Raw genomic sequence first — 22,246 nt, 5'->3', positions numbered from 1 at the left:
GAGGAATGTTAAAGTCACCTTAACTATATCAACAACAAAACATGCATTACTAACTCATAGTCTACTCTAGCAGCTCAGAGTAGTATCAGCATACAGTTTTAGACTTTAGTATCCACTAGCTTACTGTAAACTACACATATAAACAATTCTCTACTCGTCTCTCATTCTCTGAGGTATCAATGAGCAGCACGCATCTTGGTTTGTTACACAACACCTTTACTAAATGATTCACAAACAATAGAACTAGGCTAAATTAACGTAAAGCTAAACTGGATGGTTAATTTAAATGCTCATGATCATGTCATATAGCCTTTATGCTAAGATATATATAGCCTATTTAGGTATTTAAATAAGTGTATATCAACACAACAGTAAAGACAAATCTAGCCACCCTCAAGTACAAAAGGCAACCCACCTCTGATAGTCTTCCCATCATATACTCCTTTCTCTGAGCGGTTGAAAAAGAACAAGAAAAATTAAGTTTTAACCAACTCTACCTGCCTCTAGACAAATAAATGTTTCTGTTTGCCTTCTATGAAGATAGACAAGAATGGATAATGATGAGTTGGTGGAAGGGATTAGAGTAGTTTTACATCAGGTGTTGTCTCTGGGAAACAATTATCAAATAAGTTAATCATAGAAAATGCACCTGCCAGACAAATTGATTTGGATTGATGCATGTTCTATACCATCATTATAGTACTTTACACTTCAAATGCAACTAATAACATTTTAATAAAGTTTTTAAAAAGTTTCACGCTTAACCAGCCCAGATTTCTCCCACCAGAGATGCAGCCATATACACCTCACTGTTCAACACTAAGGTCAGTCATGTCTGGAGTACTACCTCTGTTTTCTCACAGCTACACACCAACATTCAGCTGCTGCTGCTATTTAAATATGTTGAACGGGAAATAATGCATGCTGTGAATGTATAGTATAAGCAGGTATCCTTCACACACAAATAGCAGCCTTCTCACAGAAGTACTTCAGTATGTTCTTTACTTTATAAAAATGAAAAATGCCCAGTTTCTGGCTTACAACTGCTTCAGATTTCCAAAGTAATTATAAAATTCTTTTCACAAGACAATTTCAAAGTAACATTGAAAATGCTGTTTAAAGCTCCATTAGTGGATTAGTCTTTCCTATGACCCCAAACACGCATACAGACTGAATACTATTCCATAAGATTTTCAGGAAAAAAAAGTGGCTGGAACAATACAGATATATTTCTAGAACAGACCTTCAAGTTACTGACAGCTACGCTTTTGTAAAAATAATGACAACTTACTTGTGGGAAGTTCTTTTCTTCATCATGCTGGCAGAGACTCCTGCATGACCTACAATATAAATGATGACGAAATTATTGAAAAATAAAGCGTGTATACAGTGTCAAAGAAAGTGAGCTTATGTAAGAATTTTCCTTTTAAGTGCCAGAATGTAAACTATCCAAACACTTCACGTTGTGATCGATCAATCAACTCCCACAATGGGAGAAAGCTCTGCAGAAACAGACAAGGACTACAAGCTCATTAAGTTTGGGGAATGAGCTGACCACAATAGCTACAAAGAAAGCTGAATTTAACACAACAGGGACCTGAATTGTGTTTGTTCTAGAAGAAAGGCCACAACAGTTGAGAAGATCAACTCCCTACAACACTTAAGAGAATCAATTGACTGTGTAACTATGTCTTTGTGTTAATGCAAATGAATGCCTTTCTGAGTTAGCCAGACCAGCACAAGGGAAGTATCCGTGTGGTTCAGCCTACAGAACATATAAAACAGCAATGAAAGAAAAGCAGATTAACACGCCTTTCATAATAACTAATACAGCAAAGATTCTCTTTGCAATTTTATGCTGTTATGAGACGGAGTAACTAGAACAGCATTTAAATCACAGAATCACAGAATTGAAGGGGTCAGAAGGGACCTTGAAAGATCATCCATCGAATCCAACCCCCCTGCCAAAGCAGGTTCCTTAGAGCAGGCTGCCCAGGTAGGCATCCATGTCCAGACGGGCCTTAAATATCTCCAGAGGAGACTCCACAACCTCCCTGGGCAGCCTGTTCCAGTGCTCCATCACCCTCACTGTGAAGTTCTTTCACATGTTAGTGCAGAACTTCCTGTGCTCCATCTTGTGGCCATTACCCCTTGTCCTGTCCCCACAAACCACTGAAAAGAGGTTAGCCAAATCCCTCTGTCTCCCACACCTCAGGTATTTATACACAGTGAGGAGATCCCCTCTTAGTCTTCTTTTCTCCAGGCTGAACAGACCCAGGCCTCTCAGCCTTTCCTCATAGGGAAGATGCTCCAGGCCCCGTATCATCTTTGTGGCCCTCCGCTGGACTCTTTCCAGGAGATCCCTGTCTTTTTTGTACTGGGGAGCCCAAAACTGGACACAGTACTCCAGGCTAGGCCTGACCAGGGCAGAATAGAGGGGGAGGATCACCTCCCTTGACCTGCTGGCCATGCTCCTTTTTAATGCACGCCAGGATCCCATTGGCCCTCTTGGCCATCAGGGCACAGTGCTGGTGCACAGTCAACCTGTCATCCACCAGGACCCCCAGGTCCTTCTCCTCAGAGCTCCTCTCCAGCAGGTCGTCCCCCAGTCTGTACTGATATGTGTGGTTGTTCCTTCCCATGTGCAGGACTCTACACTTGCTTGTATAAGCATCTTTATAAGAACTATTAACAGGAATTCAGAACCAGTAACAAAATTGTGATTAGAAACTCAAGAGTAATTGAGACTTGACTACAACTAAACAAACTTTTTGACCATATCATTAGCTACCTCTTCTGTGTATGAGATGGACATGAATGATTTATACTTAATGTAACAAGATTGTTTATTAAAAATAAGGGAGTGTTTTATTAAAAACAATTATTAAAAAATAAACCTGTTCTCACCATGGAACTTCACCATCAGAACACGAATACACATTCATGTAGTACATTATCATAGACTCATGCAATGGTTTGGGTTGAAAGGGAGCTTAAAGACCGTCCAGTTCCACCCCACCTGACATGGGCAATAACACCTACCTACCACTAGATCATGTTGTTGCTCAAAGCCCTATCCAACCTGGCCTGGGACACTTCCAGGGATGGGGCATCCACTACTTCGCAGTACTCCAGGTGGGGTCTCACAAGAGCAGTGCACAGGGGGAGAATCATCTCTCTCACTCTGCTAGCCATGCAGCTTTTGATGCAGCCCAGGATACAGGTGGCTTTCTGGGCTGTAAGCGCACATTGCTAGCTCATGTTGAGCTTTTCATCAACCAGCACCCCGAGACCCTCAGGGCTGCTCCTAATTCATTCTCCACCCAGCCTGTGTTTGCACTTGGGATTGCCCTGGCCCAGATGCAGGACCTTGCACTTGGCGTTCTTGAACTTTAAGAGGTTTGCATGTTCCAATTTCTTGATCCTGTCCAGGTCCCTCTGGATAGCATCCCCTCCCAATGTGTTGGCTGCACCACTCAGCATGGTGTTGCCTGCAAACTTGCTGAGGGTACACTCAATCCCACTGTCCAAGTTACTGACAAAGATGCTACATGTGACATAAAACCATTCCTGATGCAGACCCTCAAGGCACACCACTCAAATCACTGGTCTCCACCTGGATACCGAGCTATTGACTACAACTTTCTGGGTGCAGCAACCCAGACAATTTCTTATCCAGAGTGGTCCAACCATCAAATTCATGTTTCTTTACCATTTCAGAAAAAAGGATACTGTATGGGACAATATGAAATGCTTTGCACAAGTCAGGTGGACAACATCAGTAGCCCCTCTCTTATCCAATGTCATAACTACATTGTGGAAGGCCACCAAATTTGTCAGGCATGATTTGTCCCCTTAGTGAAGTCATGCTGGCTGTCACCAGTCACCGCTGTTCTCCACGCGCATTAGCATTGCTTTTAGAAGGCTATGCTTCATGATCCTGTGGGTCACAGGAGGTGAGACTGGCTGGCCTGTAGCTCCCCAGGTCTTCTTTTCCCTTTTTAATGGTTTACATTTCCACTTTTCCAGCCAGTGGGAACTTCTCTGGACTTCCACAACTTCTCAAATATGATGGACAGTGACTTAGCAATTTCATCCATCACTTCCCTCGGGCCCCTCAGATGCATCTCATTGGTATCAGGTCCAATGGACTTGTACACATTCACGTTCTTTAGATGGTCTCAAACCTCATCTTCTACAGTGGGTGGGACTTTGTTCTCCCAGTCCCTGCTTATAGATTCTGGGATCAGGGAGGTGTGGTAAGAGCACTTGCCTGTGAAGACTGAAGCAAAAAAAGTTGAGTACTTCAACCTTCTCCATATCAATTGTAGCCAGGTCTCTTGTTTTGTTTTTCAGTGGGGGTAGTTTCTTTTATCTTCCTTTGTTATCCTATGTTCTTGAAGAAACTCTTGTTATTTTTTTACTTGTCTAGCCAAGTTCAATGCCAGCTATGCCTTGGCTCCCTACACTCCTAAGCCATATATATGCCTATAATCTTCAAAAGATATTATCCCTATAATATTCCCAGGATATCTCTGCCTCCATTGCCAATGCATTTCCCTTTTGTGTTTCAGTTTGGCTAAGATGTCTTGACTTAGGCAAGCTGGTCTCCTGCCTTTCCTGCCCAACCTCCTGTTTTTAGAACTGAGAGCTCTTGTGCCCTCCAAAAAATGTCTTTTTTTTTTTTTTTTAAATTTCTTTACACACACAGCAGATGTAAGGGTGGTATGTAAGGGTGGTTGAAGTTACTTTACAGGATCAGGGCCTGAGAATGCATTGCTTCCTGTAGTTGAAAAAAACTCAACATCAACATCCTGCCCTTGATCGGTGTCCTGTAGCAGACACTAAGCACAAAGTTTCTGTTGTTGACTTGTTCTGATTTTCACCCGTAAGCTCTTGACCTGTGCATACATGTTCTTCAATGACAGTTCTCTCCCTGATCAATCAATCCATTTATTTTTCCATGGATGGCAACTCCCCAGTTTTCCCTTCCTTGTCTGTCCCCTCTGAACAGTTTGTAGCCATTGACTGCAGCATACCAGTTGTGTGATTCATCCCATCAGGTTTCCCTGAAAGCAATCAAATCAATTTTCCAGCTGGACAGCAGCTACCAACCTCCTCCTCATGTTTGTTACTTATGTTGCATGCATTTCGCAGAATCATAAAAAAATATCCCAAGTTGGAAGGGACCCACAACGATCATCAACTCCTGGATCCACACAGGACCATCAAAAACCAAACCATATGTCTGGAAGCATTGTCCAATCACTTCCCGAACTCCAGCAGGCTTGGAGCTGTGACCTCTGCCCTGGGCAGCCTGTCCCAGTGCCCAACCCCTCTCTGGGTGCAGAACCTTTCCCTAACCCCCAGCCTGACCCTCCCCTGTCCCAGCTCCATGCCGTTCCCTCGGGTCCTGTCGCTGTCCCCAGAGAGCAGAGCTCAGCGCCTGCCCCTCTGCTCCCCTCATGAGGGAGCTGCAGGCCGCCATGAGGCCTCCCCTCAGCCTGCCCTGCTCTGGGCTGGACAAACCAAGGGACCTCAGCTGCTCCTCAGATGTCTTGCCCTCTAGACCCTTCGCTATCTTTGCACACCTCCTTTAGAGGCTCTCTAATAGTTTTATGCCCTTCTTATACTGTGACACCCCAAACTGCCCAGAGCATTTGAGGTGAGGCCACACCAGCACAGAGCAGAGTGGGACAATCCATTCCCTTGAGAAGCTAGCAATACCATGCTTGATGAACCCCATCATATGGTTGGCCCTTTTAGCTGCCAGGGCACCCTGTCAACCCACAACCAACTTGCTGTTAACTAGAACTGCACCAGATCCCTTTCTGCAGACTCTCATCTCTCAACCTGTACAGATAGCCAAGGTTGCCCTGTTCCAAGTGCATAATCTGGCACTTGCTCCAGCTGAGCTTCGTAAAGTTGGTGATTGTCCAGCACACTAATTTGTCAAGATCTCTCTGCAAGGCATCTCCACCCTCAAGGGTGTCAACAGCTCCTCCTAATTCATTAAAAAACAGTAAAGGGGACTGTCCCTATAATTGAGCTCTTGGGAATCCCACCAGTGTGATTTAACCTCATTAACCCCTTTAAGTCCAACCCATCAGTCACCTGTTCACGCACTGTATTTTATATTTGTCTAGCTGTACACCGAACATTTTGTCCAGAAGGACACTGAGTTATCCTGTGGTGGGATTGAGTGTCATTCCTCACTGCTCTAGTAAGTGCACTGTTTGACCCCATTACCTGCAAGTATGGAGCATCATGGTTTAGAGGAGCATTCCCCGGGTTCATTATCTTTTCATTAGTTATTCTGCAGAGTGACTCTGCAGAAAACTTGCTTTCTGTCCTCAGCTCAAGGATGCTTGTGAACCTGTGCCTAAGAAGGGAGGCCCAAAACACTTCCCAAAGTGAAGAAAAAGAAATTTAGAGGTATACAAAAGTAAGAACCTCAAGGGAGAAGGTATGCAGACCACTGGGACCAGGCCTTTGCCATGCTCAGTAACTTACATTGTGAACTTATTTTTGATATGACCCATGCTCTACAGACAGATTTCTTCTCTCTTGATTTCACTTAGGTCAAAATTTTTTTTGACTATGCATACACAATCTCCACATAAGTGAAAAGTATCAAACCAAGAAGTATTTACAATAAAAGTCTGCTAAGGTTTGAGAGGTGACTTCTACTGTTTTTGCTGTCAGGTGAAGACAAAAACTTGACAGGTGCTGAAGAAACTTGTTTGTTCATGCAGTTAAAGCTCTAAACCAAAGCTAACTGACTGACCATTGCTCAGGTCCTCACACTGGTACTTTGGGATAGCCCTCTTAAGATAAATAGACAAGTTACATTTATATATAACAAACTTAGAAGAAAGTAAGATGACATGTATGTGAAAATCCTAGAACAAACCCATTTTGGTATTGATTACAAGCCTGTTGGCAATAAACCACCTTTAGATTTTATGTTGGCTGAACTGATGTCTCAAAAAGACATGTTTATTTTAAAGACCTCTCAAATTAAACTAGTGAACTGTGTAGCACTTCACTCAGGTGAATCTCAAATTGTAGCAAGAGTTCACTGAATTGTGAACATTTATCTCACCTACAGGACCTCTAGACAGGAGGATTGAACACCACAAAATCCTTACATGTAATATATTCTAGCCAAAGGCAGAATTATCTGAGAAATCATTCTGCCTAAGTCTTTCTTTGTTCGAGCAAATAGTTCAGCAATAGTTGTGTTATTTTTTTCATTGTGTTCAATGAAAAGTTCAACAAGCAAAGTTTTTTCATTTTGTTCAACAAAGTTCAACAGCATCCAGAGACACTCTGGAATTGTAGCTAGACTTCAATGTGAATGGAAAGTAAGTGCTCAAGATGTAAATAGTGCCACTTTATTATTTATCACTCTGGACAGAATCCAGGTTACTGCTAACAAGTACATCAATAATCCATGTAATTTTAGTGAGGATTCTGAAAGAAAATAGGGGAAAAACGTGCACAGTTCATGTAACAGAACAAAAACTCAATTTAACTGCACCATAAAGCACCTATATTGTCCATCTGTTCCAAAATGAATACTACCTGACCCATGTCAGGATTAAATGTGCATGTGTATACACACACACAAGTTTTAAGCAGCTGAAACAAAACAGCCTTTGAATGGCCTTCAAATAGATGCAAAAACATTTCTTTTAAGTGGCAAAATCCATCAGGACACATTCCCAGAAGAAATATTTAGAGATGTTGTTCCATTTTTCTTTTACTTACGGGAGTTAAAAAATTAAAAAAAATTTACTACTTTAAAAAAGTAGTAAGATATCCTAAAACATGAAAAGAATTAAGTACTATGTATTTATTTTTTTTCACTGAAGATTAAAAGGAGAAATAAATTTTCACCATAAAAGATGCACAAGAAACTTATTTTCCTGTGACAAACGAGGCAAAGGATTCTTCTTTCCCTATTTAGAATTACCAAGAGCTTGTAGATCTCTCTACAGAGCTATTCACTTGTAAATACATGTCATTTTAACGAATTACACCTATGATATGTCTTTGATATAAAACATTTGAAAGCAAATTTAAAAAAATATTATCATTTAACATATGTATATACTGCTGATTTTCTCCTTCAGCTAATGATTGTGGAACATAAAGCAATAACCCAACCTACATAAATTCTCCCCAGATATGTGGTATTATCACAGCCACTTGATTAATCTAATTATGCTTCTATCATGTTCTCTGTCAAGTGCCCGATTTGCAGCAGGAAGATTTTTTTAAATCCCTATTTAAAGGGCAGTATCTTCACAGAAATCTTTCCAGAGAAAAAAAAAATCTGTGTACCAAGCATTTTAGGGTCAAGCAGTGAAGTCACATTACTGCTTGTGACCAAAGAGAAAAGTTAACTATAACTAGAGAATATTAATTAACATGCTAACTAGAGGACATCCTATACATGTATACCACAAATGCCATTGACTGAATGGGTTTAAACTTTCTTTATCTCCTCTGTATTATGGAAGGACAAGTTCTACCTAGAATACTCCATGATATGCTATATTTTAGGTAACATTGAAAATGCTCTGTACAACTAAATTATTCTTTTATTTTTATGTTCAGAACAAGTTAACACTGAACAAAAATTAGAAGTAAATGGATTTGTTTCAAAGTTCTTTGTAACAAGCAGCAAAGACTCAAACTTTGGTGGATCTGAGAAAGGGGAAAATATTTATGGCTCAAGCTCTTACATGCTTAGTAATATGTATTTTTCCTAAAAGAAAGTGAACACAAACTTAACTCCTAGTCAAGAGCAACAGAATTAAGCATTTAATTGTCACATGGTGTTGCATTAAGGAGTACTTTGATCAAAGATTTGTATCAAAGCCCTGCCAAGGACTTAGCACTGAGAAAGTTTTGCAAAGTTTAAAGCATTGAATAAGCTGATACATAAAACAGGTTAGGAATTGCTGTTCATAAATACATTTACTGCACTAGCACTAACATACAATGATAGCACTAGCAAAACGCTATCCCAGCTATTTCCCACAGAAGTGAAGACACAAAGCTTACCAAGCAAGCATCCCTGCACTGTTGGAAGAGAAGGAGCACAGATCATTGACTGCCTCTAAGTCTCTTATCTCCTGCTTCTCCAGCTTTCTTCTCACTTTATCTAACAAATGCTAGCACTAAACTCTTCTTCCCAATGCTAACACTTTTTCCACACTTTCTTTTTTGAGTTTATATCCTAACCTTATCTGTTCCTCCCTGCTGGAGTGATGTTTGGTGTAATTTACAGAATCACAGAATCATCTAGGTTGGAAGAGACCTCCAAGATCACCGAGTCCAACTTCTGACTTAACACTAACCAGTCCTCCACTAAACCGTATCACTCAGCTCTACACCTAAACATCTAAGACTTAAAGGGATCATTAAAGACTTCGAGGGATGGTGACTCAAACACTTCCCTGGGCAGCCTGTTCCAGTGCCTAACAACCCTTTCAGTAGGAAGTTCTTCCTAATATCCAACCTAAACCTCCCCTGGTGCAACTTTAGCCCATTCCCCCTCGTTCTGTCACGAGGCACATGGGAGAATAGACCAACCCCCACCTTGCTACAGCCTCCATTAAGGTACCCGTAGACAGCGATAAGGTTGCCCCTGAATTTAGGTGGAGATTTGAGTACTGTAGTCATATATGTTTAGCATGTGCTTCATTAAGTTAATACCATGCAACCGCATGTATCAGTACAGACTGGGGGACGACCTGCTGGAGAGGAGCTCTGAGGAGAAGGACCTGGGGGTCCTGGTGGATGACAGGTTGACTGTGCACCAGCACTGTGCCCTCGTGGCCAAAAGGGCTAATGGGATCCTGGCGTGCATTAAAAGGAGCGTGGCCAGCAGGTCAAGGGAGGTGATCCTCCCCCTCTACTCTGCCCTGGTCAGGCCTCACCTGGAGTACTGTGTCCAGTTTTGGGCTCCCCGGTACAAAAAAGACAGGGATCTCCTGGAAAGAGTCCAGCGGAGGGCCACAAAGATGATACGGGGCCTGGAGCATCTTCCCTATGAGGAAAGGCTGAGAGGCCTGGGTCTGTTCAGCCTGGAGAAAAGAAGACTAAGAGGGGATCTCCTCACTGTGTATAAATACCTGAGGTGTGGGAGACAGAGGGATTTGGCTAACCTCTTTTCAGTGGTTTGTGGGGACAGGACAAGGGGTAATGGCCACAAGATGGAGCACAGGAAGTTCTGCACTAACATGTGAAAGAACTTCACAGTGAGGGTGATGGAGCACTGGAACAGGCTGCCCAGGGAGGTTGTGGAGTCTCCTCTGGAGATATTTAAGGCCCGTCTGGACATGGATGCCTACCTGGGCAGCCTGCTCTAAGGAACCTGCTTTGGCAGGGGGGTTGGACTCGATGATCTTTCGAGGTCACTTCCGACCCCTTCAATTCTGTGATTTGTTCATGTTTCTTGGAAGCAGCAACTGTCTTTAAAAAAGGAAGACAATGAACATCAAAATAGCAAAGATACTCCCACAAATACTGTAAAAACACAGCAAGTGCTGTTTAAAAGTTACTTGTTAATGTATAAGATTCCCTTTCACGGTTGTCCTAACAATATTAAATATGTAGCAAGTATCACATTTCCCCCCACATCTTTCATGTCATTTCCCTGTACTTTAAACAAAATAATTGTTGAGTCTAGTAATCAACTAAGCATTTTCTTTCTTCTGAAAAGCTCTAATAAAATAAATCCTAGTAGGATTAGCAGGGTCACTACTGTCACTAATAGGATAAATCTTTAACACTTCCAAATGAGAAAAAAAAATACATGACCACTTTAAAAGTGTATCATAAGGATCACTTTAGCTAATCCTAACATATAGAACAGGTGTGATTTTGTGACAACTACAGGGCTAAGTCATTCTTCCCTGGCAAATAAAGCTTACTAACATACAATTAAGGATGAACATCCCTTAGTATTTGCAGCCTAAAATCTTCTCCTTATGAAGAAGAGGCAGTCATCATTTAGCCACTGTCACTTGACTTGTGCTTGACAGCTTCCTTTGCCCCAGACACTTAAAAAAAGAAACAAAAAATATATACAAAAAAATAAAAACAACTATCCTACTACAATTTTAATTTATATCACTTCCTGCCTTCAGAATCATTTTATAAATTCTGACAAACTCAATTATTGTTATTTTTCTTCGCAGAGGAAAATGTGATCAGTCTCAGTAAAATTTCTCCTGTAATAAGCCAGTGTTCTCTTTCCTGACTTTAAAATAAAGTATCTGCCTTTAAAATAAAATTTCATGCCTGATCATTGTTACAGAGTGGCCTATGCAGTCCCTCTAATGACAGCTGCCTGCTGTCCTACCTATCATCCATAATCAAGTAATAAATAACAAATAATTGCATCCCCACATTTGCTTCTCCAAAAGAAGCACAGTCCATCAAATATGGTAAAAACCAAAAGCAACAACAGGAAAAAGGTCAGCAGCTGTCTGCCTCAAGAAAACAAAAGCCAGAGGCAATACACAAGCCTACACAGCAACTATGCTAAGAGTTGAGGCTGACCAAATGCATATGACTTAAGGGTTATATTTAAATGAGAGTTCATCAAGTTACTATAAATTTAAGGACTTCTCAGTTAAGATTAGAAAATTTGATAATGAAAAAGATTTAAATAGTAAATGTTGTATGGGAATATTATAAAGCAAAAGGAGCATCTAAAGAAACAAGCGTAAATTTACTGATGATTTTGCATAGGGTAAACCACAATGAAATAATAATGGAAAGTGTAACCTTTCAAAAAAAGTTGAAAAATAAAATATATATATAAACAGTTGAAAGGATAAGTAGGAAGCAGTATTTTCAACAATAAATTTAAATAAAATTTCTTTTTTTTAAATAGATACAATCTAGCCATGCAATCATGCTCTAAATATGTTTAATTTTATGACATTTCAAATATGTACTGTAGTTTTAATTGATAATTGTATATCACAATTGATTTATAGATAAAAATTCTAACATTTCCCTTAAAAAAAAAACCTTTGTGTCTGAATTTTTTGAACTTGGATGCAGTGATTCACTAATACTTAAAAAGTCATCAGTACTGAAGTCAACCTTCAGTACAGAGGTTTTCCGTTTTTTTTCCTCCCACAAATACAATTCTCTTCCCACTGGTATTCTGCTAGTGTCAAGAAGAAGGATGATTTACCAGCTGTCTGGATGAAAACTCACTGAAACAAGTGACTATGACTCTGCAATGGATCACTCCTTTGAAACTACTTATTAAAAAATATTTGCAGAAGTCATATTTAAAACATTAATGGAAGCTAATCACATGTAAAAACAGAAAGTTACCAACACATTTCAGAGAAATCGTCCATCATCAGTTTGGGCTACTTCTTGTGTATTTTAAAAAGCTAACTGACCTTTTCCAGTTTGAGGTGATATTCATTTGGTTTACTGAGATTTTTAGAAAAGCACCGCTTCACAATGGTTAGTGTTAGACAATATGCTGCACCATGCATCTACAGTTTTTTCCTATGCAGGTCATTAGTGAGTTTCATTTCGGTATTAAATAGGAAGATACTTTACAGCATAAGATAAAAACTATTAAGGCACTTCATAGCAGAAAACTGACTAAACATACAAAACAATTTACGTTACTTAAATAAGTACTACTAAAAAGCAGATAATCGAACAGAAGAATGAACATTCACCTATAACATTTTCATCCTCAAACACTGGTTTATAGAATTCTTAACTTGCAAATGGTAACTCCTAGGCCCTGTCCTGCACACTAGTCCAGACAGAATGCACTGCTGAAGTAGGTAAGAGCCTAGCTTAGCTTCTGCAGGACCAAGCAGCAAAATATTGAACAATTCTTGTTTACTCACTTGATGCTTTTGTTGCATCATTGCTGATAATCCTTACTTACCATCACTGGTAATCCTGATGATCCTGTAGAGAACCCAAGACTGACTGAGATTTGCCAAGCTGCAAAACTTTAAATAAGCCCAACTGGTCATATGAGTCTGAATGCTAACTTGTGTTTCGCGTTTCTCTGAATTGCTTTTAAATACTTCTGACTAATCTTCAATTTAGATAACACACATCCTAGCAATAGTCTGTAATCTTTGAGATAAGCAAGAGAGGAATTTGCCCCTTAAAATGTCAATGTAATCCTATAAAAAGCTCATTTTATTCCACTTCAGACTTTTATTTAACATACAGTTCTACAAAGACTTTGATATTATAGACTACTAAATACTTTTTATATACTGGTCTGTAACACTTAAATTAAAAAGACATAATTAAATTTATCGGCTTCTGTAACATGAGCTCTTTTAAGATGGAAATAACAACACCTTTATAAAAGGCAATAATACATTTTAAAAAAAATAATCTACAAAGTAAGAATAATTTTACCTCCTGAAAGCAAACAAACCAAAAAGGCAAACCAAAAAACAGGCTTACCTGCATCAGCTCTGGACCGCTGACCTGGTGATTTTCCAAATGGGGTCTTCATTCATCTGTGTTTAAGTGAGCAGCAAAGCTGCTGGACTAGGGTGAAAATCCAGTTCTTCCCAGATCCCAGGGTATCTTCTTCTTATGAAATAAAACAGCTACTTATTAATCCACTATTCAATGAAAAAATTGTTCTTCAAATGTAGAAGATGCACTTTCAGTTATATCGCTCTGAAAAACAAAATAGGTGAAGTATAAGTAGTTTGATTTGAAGCTTCGTTAAAGTAAGCATTAAAATAAAACAGTATTTTTTGATTTCATGCTCAATTGGAATTTCATTCATATTCTGTTATTCTGAACACACTGAGCAAACAGGGGACATGTAGGCCAGTAGACAGCAAAACAAACAATAAGGATGCTGCTTTTCCATCATACTCAGTCAAGTTCCATATCAAATCAACATCAAGTACACACAACATACGAAAGCTTCTTTAAAACCACTTAGCTTAGCACAGGGAAGAATGTCTACTAACTTAGTGCAACTTCTTTGTTTCAAGGTTTCTACCTTCAGTAGGGTTGTGCTTCAGCTCTTGCTATTTCCATTTATTATAAATAAAACACTTCACACCCACATAGCAAAGTAACCTTTCCACATAAGGTTTAAAAAAAGTCTACAGAAAAAAACTCTTGAGTTTTGAGGTATCAAAACCGGACTCCATTACTACAACTACCCAAGATCAACTAGCTGAACAAGTCATCGGTTCATAGAGGACCTACAGAAGTTCTTGGTGATTCTCTACTTCTAAAGTCACCCGAGTCCTAGAACATTCAGTCATTACATTCCTCTAGATGAAGGAGATAATTGAGGACAACTTTTTCCAGTCCTACTGAGGATTTAAGTTACAACAACTAGTAAACTCAAGTCACTTAAAGTGCCAAGTGATAACACAATCATCAGGTATAGACAACACGGATTCATAAAAGGAAAGGCTTTTCTCACTAATTTGATAACGTATAAGATCATCTGTTTAGTGGATGAAGCGAAGATGGTAGATGTAGTTTTTCCTGGATTTTACAAAGGCATTTGATACTGTCCAGACAAATTCCATGAGGGACAAACTGTCCAACTGAAACGGGACAGGCACACACCATGCTTGGTGTGGAACTGGCTAGACAGCAGATCTCAAAGGCTTTTAAGTGAATGGGACTACATCCTGCTGGTGGCCAGTCACTAGCAGCGTCCCCGAGGGCTCTATTTTGGGCCAGTCCTGTTCAGCATTTCTGTCAGTGATCTGGATGGAGGAGTGGAATGCATCCTCAGTAAATTTGCTGGTGATATGAAACTGGGAGGTGCTGTTGACTCCTGAGAAGGATGAGATGCCTTGCAGAGGGATCTAGATAGCATTGGGATCTAGAGTTCTGGGCAATCAGCAATGGCATGGAGTTCAACAAATGTCAGGAAAACATGGGTGCTGCACCTGGGATGGAGTGATGCCAGACACAGGCACAGACTGGAGGCAAACAGCTGCAGCAGCTCAGTAGAAAAGGACCTGGGAGTGCTGGTGACAGCAGGCTCAGCATGAGACATGTGCCCTGCCAGTCAAGCAGGGAAACCACATTTTGGGGTGCATTAATGCAGCAGAGTCAGCCAGTGAAAAATGGTGATTTTCCTGTTACATTTAGCATTGGTACAGCCTCATGTTGAACACTGCATACAGTTCTAGGCTCCACAACATAAAAGGACGTTAAGATACATGAATGCAAGGTACATCTCAGAGAAGGCAACAATGCTGGTAAAAGGGATAGAAGGCATATCCTGTGTAGGAGGCTGAGGACACTATGGTTATCTGGTCTCAAAAAGAGAAGGCCAAGAAGCAACCTCGTGGCTCTCTCCAACTCCCTGAGGAGGGGAAGGGCAGAGAGAGGTGCCAGCCTCTGCTCCCTGGAAACCCATGGCAGGACGCATGGGAATGGCACAAAGCTGTGCCAGGGTAGGTTCAGACCGGACAGCATGAAAAAATTCTGTACTGTGAGGGTGGTCAAACACTGGAACAGGCTTCCTAGGGAGGTGGCTGATTCCTCAAGCCTGTCAGTGTTCAAGAGGCATTTTGATATACAACAGATAACATTATATATATATATATATATATATGACCCACGCCTGTCCACAGTTAAGAGACACTTAGGTAATACTCTCAATTATGCATTTTAATTTTGGGTTGTATGCAGTTAAGACAGCAGGTTATGTCAGACCATCCTTTTTAGCTCCTTTTCCTGAAGAAATGTCATTGTTGTAATCATGTTCTCTGTAATCTGTTAAACAAAAGATGGCTTTCCCCCTTTTATTTCTGTTTTGCGGTCTGCTGTCAGTTTTGATACACAGGTTAAAACAAAATAATACCCTTAACCACTGACCAAGCTGAGAGAAAAGGTGTATCTTATGCTTGTGCCTTACTGAGTAAGGGGAAGAGACAAGGACATGCCTTCAGGTATGGTGCAAGTGTTATGCAAAATGAGCAAATTTACATCTAACAGCATTTGCCAATCGTTCCATGAATAATATTCATTAATTTCTAGGCATGTTGGAGTATTACAGAGGAATACTCCTAGGAAAAAAGAGCAGGGAGACAAAACTATTTACCAATTTCTCATTTTTCTATTTTAAGCAAGGATTTGGTACTCAGCAGAGTTTTTAGAAAGATCACTGTTTAGAAGAATTAACTTAAACATTCAGTCAGGAACTTGTACAAATTTGTGAAATGAAAGTTCAACATTCTTTTAAAGAAGCATACGATTTTTTTCCACATTTCACCTCCTCTCAAAATCTACCACTGTATACACAACAATGCTGAAGGATACCAGGGCAACAACACTGGAAGTTTAAACAGCACTTGAAGATGCAAGAGGAAGCAATTGGTTTAACCACTTTACTAGGACACAGCATGAGGACAATTTTTCCTCACCAAACTCAAAAATACTTTATGCTAGATCAAAATATTTTAACACAGAAATATTCCTGATTATGAAAACAAACGAATTCACAGCAGCGTTCTCATATACTGCCAATATTGAGTCTCACAGCCTCTGTGTACCCAGATAAGAGAAATCCATTTTTCTGACAGTCCAGAGAGAATCAGCTGCAATCTAGTATACTTCTCTATTTTTAATAAAAATGAAATAAAATGTGTTTTTCTAAAGGTTGCATTATGAATTCAATTTATGTCTTAGCTTCACTCTGACAATTGTGAAGACCAACTAAGAAGGCTGTTCCAAAATAAGGAGTGCTAAGACCAGGTTAGAATAGTACAATCATACTAACAGAATAGGGAGGAAGATGCGTTAAGACTGAAAAAATATAGCTACGTTAAAGCTGTATTTTTTCCACCATAAAGGTAAAAAGAAAGAAAAAACAGCATGCATACAGACTACACAGCTTTTCCTGTAAGACAGTTTAACCACCCTCTATAACCTTTTCATTATTTAGAAAAAATTAAACACACATATGAGCTTTTAACTCTACAGAATTAATATAATCACTTAAAATCATAATATAATCACTTAAAATCATACTCTACCTTAACTTTCAGTTCATGTTCACATTTCTTTTTCCATTAAATTGCACATATTTCACTGCAGCACATAGCAAAAAATGTTTACTGCATTCTAGTGAAAGCTTCAGGACCCTCCTGTTGCCATGGAAGAGGGACGTTACGTAGCACAACATCATAGCTGTGATAATCAACACAAATGGCACTGAAAACATAGCCTTAGATGCTTCTAACCTTTAACCACCATGAACACAGACGGAACCTTTGTGTTCAAGTATTGGCAGACTCACTGAGGCACTGCTTCAGTCAAGGAGGAAGCGTTTGGAAGGAGACAGAGGGCAGCAGCACATGTTGCTTGTATAACTTAAGACACACAACTGTAAATTCAAAATATACACCTCTGATATTAGCTACAGGCTTCTGCCTTCTAAGGTCTGTTACAGCTTCAAGAGCTGCCAGTGAGCAGGCCTTCTGGCACCACCTAGCGGGCTCTTAACATTTCCAGTTTGATATTCAAAACATTGCCCTTGCTCGCAGCTCCCTCTTAACCTGCACTGACAGTCTGTTCAGCGAAGGATCAGCCTTGCATGTCCCGAGACCACTTCGTGAAAGGAGACATTCTGAGATGAAGTCTGTCAGCTGAAGAGATGTCTTGCTAAGTAACATTTTGATCTGTGCAACTCGTCTCGGAGCTGCTGGTATACACTGCAGCTGGAGTAGAACCATGGTTTCAGCACAAGCTACTGGGATGACGCAGGCATCTCAACACAGACTCCTTACATTTTACCATAGGAACAAAAAGGATGACTGCATTCAAGCCTTCTGCACACGCACCCTCCCCTAAGCAGGATCTTAATGTTAGAATATCCCCTAAATGACTGGGAGGATAAAAATACATGACTACTTTCAGTTAGTGTTACTTTAAAACAAACAAAAACCAGAAAAACAAAAGCTTTCCCATGCTGTGAGAATTCAACTATTCAAATTACAAGTCTGCTTTGAAGTATAAGTACCCTACAGACTCATCAGCAAATTAGTTATTAAAAACTTTACTCCCTATCACTAAGGCTTCATAAAAGTATTAACAGTTGAGAAAAAAAAGGTAAGAGTACATTAACCTGTAAACACAAAGGTGATTTACAGTTGACAATGATGAAGAGCAATACATTTCAACTCTGGATCTATCAACAGACGGACTCCAAATCAAGTGCTTCCCTTCCCTCAATATCCTATACAGTTTTTCTTCTACCCATAGGTGTGTTATTCGTCTGGAATTGTACAAAAACAAGTAGCACTGGCATAGGGCTCTGTGTGTATATATACAAACAAAAATAAACAAATACACACTTAAGAAACAAAATTATTTTCTATCTACAATGCTACATTGATGCAACTGCAGATTATTCAACAGAAGACTGACAACCTGAAACTTGTGCAAATTACTTTTTGTTGATAGGGTGCCTCTACATGTGACTTCTAGGGAGAAAGTGACTGTAAACAATATACCATTTCTGCTAAAGGGAAAGAAACACTACTGGTTTTGTTTGTTTGTTTTCTTAAGTATCTTCATAAAGCAAAGAAGAAGTACTATGATGATTTTATTAAAGGCTAGCACAATAAAATGTTCGACTAACATATCAGATTAAAAATATACAATTATTTTGGACCTGAAAAAAAGTGTTTTAACCTTTCAGCAAACTCCTGTACTTTGTGTCCACTGCAAGAGACAGCACACTGCAGTTTTTGATTATAAATACCTTTTTATTAGCATAAACAAATGGAAAGATTAGATAAAAATTTTAACATAACAAAGAAAAAGTGGACAGTTTGTAAATTCTGGAGACAAAAACTTCCCAATAAAGCACAGAACCACAGAAACTGAGATCATTTAGGAATTGTAGAAAAACAAAACAAGAAAAAAGAAGAAAAACTATAAGCAGTATATTAATTTACCAATTATCCCAATACTCCCCCCACAGGTATTACTGACAACTCCAAATGATTCAGAACAAGACAGGTAGACTTCTAAGATTACTATACTTTGTAAAGCTATCTCAGGCAACTATTTGAACCAGTTTTGTCTAAGCCAGCTTTCAAGCACAGGTCTTTACCGTAGCTTTACTGAAATTAGAAACGGTATTTTGGGTGAAACCTGGAGTTTTTTGCTTTGAAGTACAGCAGGGAACTTATGTATTAGTATAATTTTGCAACAACACATACAAATGGTAGCTCTCGAAGACTGCATTTAAAGGTCTTACACAGAAAATAAAAAATCCTCCAAGTACCATTTCCAGTGTTTCCTGTCTCTACCTGTTTTTTCCCTTGAATTACCAAGATGTAGCTGTTACTGCAGTAACAGAATATTTTTTTCTCTATTTCCACTCAATTTTCATCATAACGTATACTATTAAAACACTTGGTTTCCCTTACTTCATCCAACTTAGCATTTAAGAGCTCTTATTTTTGCAACAGATTTAATTTAAAACAAACTTGGATGGAGTACGTAATTCAGCCACTCTGTAGAGGCATCAGGATGAACTTCATTAGATCCAGCAGTACAAACTGGTATTGTAAATAATTTTGGTATTTTAAGTTTCAGGGGCTCAGTGATCACCCTTCTAACATCAAAATACCATCTCACAAGACTAACTTGCAGAACTTTCATACTACAGTTCAAAACTGTACTAAAAATATTGGTGCAGAAAGCATAAGAGCATAGGATTCTCACCCTGCATCATATAAGGCACCTATTTCTGGCTTTAAAGGATTGTTGCAGGTTAAATGCTAAAAATATGTTATTTCCTCTAAAACCTTATAGAATAATTTTTAGCCTAGTTTGCATTACCCTTACGCTTACAGAAATAGATGCTGCAGGCGATGAAAGGTACAGAAGTTGTTAAGTGTGTTCCTGTCTGCATTACAGCACCCACCTCTTAATATTCTACAACACAAGAAAACAAATAGGATTTTTCAGTTTCTATGGAAAAACACCAAACAAACCAACAAACGAACAAACACAGGGTGATCATATCCAATTCTTCCATCCTGGACAACTGCTATAAATTACAGGAAGTATATGCTATATGCAATTCAAGGACCGAGACTTTGGCTGTATTTTGCTGGCATCTGTCCCTTGAAAAGCTGTAGGTTACTTGGAGAGAGAATGGTTCAGGAAGTTAGTTCTTCTAAGCACCCTACAACAAAGGGCAGGGTATTTAAGACAGTCACAGAAGTATACGTTGCAGTTGTAAAACAAAATATCCATATGCGAAAGGCAAATACAAAATGCAAGACATTCAAATGTTTTCCCAAGAACGTGGGATGAATCTGACTCGTGCCACACCTGTGAAATTGCTTCCTTCAGCACTGTTTCTAGAAAGCTATAATGGTTAAAGTCTCTCCAGATATTAAAAGCTACTGTTTTATTAAAAGCTACTGTTTTGAAAGCTTAGGTATCTAGAACTCAACTCTCGCTTTGTAGGAGTTCAAGTTCAGGAGTTCAAACATAGCAAGGTGGCAATTTTTAGAGCTTATCTAAACCCTACCACAATCAGGAGTATTTTAGACTTCCCTGTCATCTACAAATTACAGCAATGTCATCTCATCCTCATGTGACTGGCTTGATATGTTATGTTAACCTTAACAATAAAAAAAAACCTACATCCAACATGAATGCAGTATTCTGGCTTAAAAATGCAAGAGCCTCTAAAAGTGATATACAATAGTTGCAGTTCCAAGGGGTTTGCACAAAATGCACTGCGTTTATACATATCAAAGATTTCATTGAGTGGGTCACAAGCAAAACCAGTGAATATTAAGCTTGTCAAACAATTTGTCCTGAGATGACGTGACTAGCAGGTGAGCTGTCTGTCACAGCCTTATGGCTACGTGCACACCTGTCCAGTGAAAGCACACATGTACCTCAGATCCATTTCAATTTAACTTTAAAAAAAAAAAATAAAAAACAGTCCAGACCTAGTACAGATAGCTAGCTAAAATTAGTCAACATTTAGGCACATGAGCCCAGCATGCACTGTAGTACTACTGCATGTGAACTTCACGTTATTTCTTTCCCTTTTTCTCAGTATTCCAGAGGATGGCAAAGCTGGTAAAAGGTCTGGAAGGGATGTTGCATGAGGAGAGGCTGAGGACACTTGGGTTGTCCATTCTGGAGAAGAGGCAGCGGCCAAGAGGTGACCTCAAAGTCCCTCTGCAACAACCTGAGGAGGGGAATTGCAGAGGGAGGTGCCAGCCTCTGCTCCCTGGAAACCCATGGCAGGATGCAGGGGAATGACACAAAGCTGTGCCAGGGGAGGTTCAGACCGGACAGCACAAAAAAATTCTGTACCGTGAGGGTGGTCAAACACTGGAACAGGCTTCCTAGGGAGGTGGCTGATTCCTCAAGCCTGTCAGCGTTCAAGAGGCATTTGGATATACAACAGACATGAATAACATACTTTAACTTCTGGTTAGCTCTGCAGAGGTCTGACTGTTGGACTGCATGGTCTTTGAAGGTCCCTTCCAAATGAAGGATTTTATTCCTTTGCACACACACTTATGTGGATGACTGAATATTTTAAAACATTCAGTCATGGCTGAGGGCACTGGGCCTGTTCAGCCTGGAGAAGAGGAGGCTGAGGGGAGACCTCATCGCAGTCTACAACTTCCTCGTAAGGGGGTGTCGAGAGGCAGGAGACCTTTTCTCCATTAACACCAGCGACAGGACCCGCGGGAACGGGGTTAAGCTGAGGCAGGGGAAGTTTAGACTTGACATCAGGAGGGGGTTCTTCACAGAGAGAGTGGTTGCACACTGGAACAGGCTCCCCAGGGAAGTGGTCACTGCACCGAGCCTGACTGAATTTAAGAAGAGATTGGACTGTGCACTTAGTCACATGGTCTGAACTTTTGGGTAGACCTGTGCGGTGTCAAGAGTTGGACTTGATGATCCTTAAGGGTCCCTTCCAACTCAGGATATTCTATGATTCTATGATTCTATGTGTTCAAGTAGGCTTACGTATGTTTGAACACATCACAAGAGAACTGGTATTTACCTTTAATGTTAACAAGTTTTAGGTTGTACCAGCTTGAATTTTCTATCTTCAGTGGGGGAGTAAAAAGCCTTTAGAACAAGTTGTCCAAAGGTTCTTAGCAAACAAAAGCAGAAATTGAAGCTTGATCCATCAAAGAAATGCCTGGAAGCATCTGAAAAATCACAA

At 39.8% G+C, this 22,246-nt stretch overlaps 1 protein-coding gene across 4 annotated transcripts in view; it reads right to left on the bottom strand.

Annotated features, from left to right (window-relative positions):
* Window positions 1-22,246, bottom strand: part of SPIN1 (spindlin 1) — a 57,919-nt gene that overhangs the window by 11,540 nt on the left and 24,133 nt on the right. For all 4 annotated transcript variants that reach the window (XM_068667958.1, XM_068667956.1, XM_068667957.1 and 1 more), the window contains exons 2-3: window positions 13,492-13,713; window positions 1,292-1,340 (exon numbers count right to left, since the gene is read on the bottom strand). In XM_068667958.1, coding sequence (XP_068524059.1) covers window positions 1,292-1,340; window positions 13,492-13,543 — 101 coding nt within the window. In that variant the 5' untranslated portion in view covers window positions 13,544-13,713. The remainder of the gene's footprint in view (window positions 1-1,291; window positions 1,341-13,491; window positions 13,714-22,246) is intronic.

Source organism: Anas acuta, chromosome Z (assembly GCF_963932015.1).
Source record: "Anas acuta chromosome Z, bAnaAcu1.1, whole genome shotgun sequence".
NCBI classification, from domain to species: Eukaryota; Metazoa; Chordata; class Aves; order Anseriformes; family Anatidae; genus Anas; species Anas acuta.
Note: the sequence above shows the minus strand (reverse complement) of the source record. Positions and strands in the feature narration are given on the sequence as shown.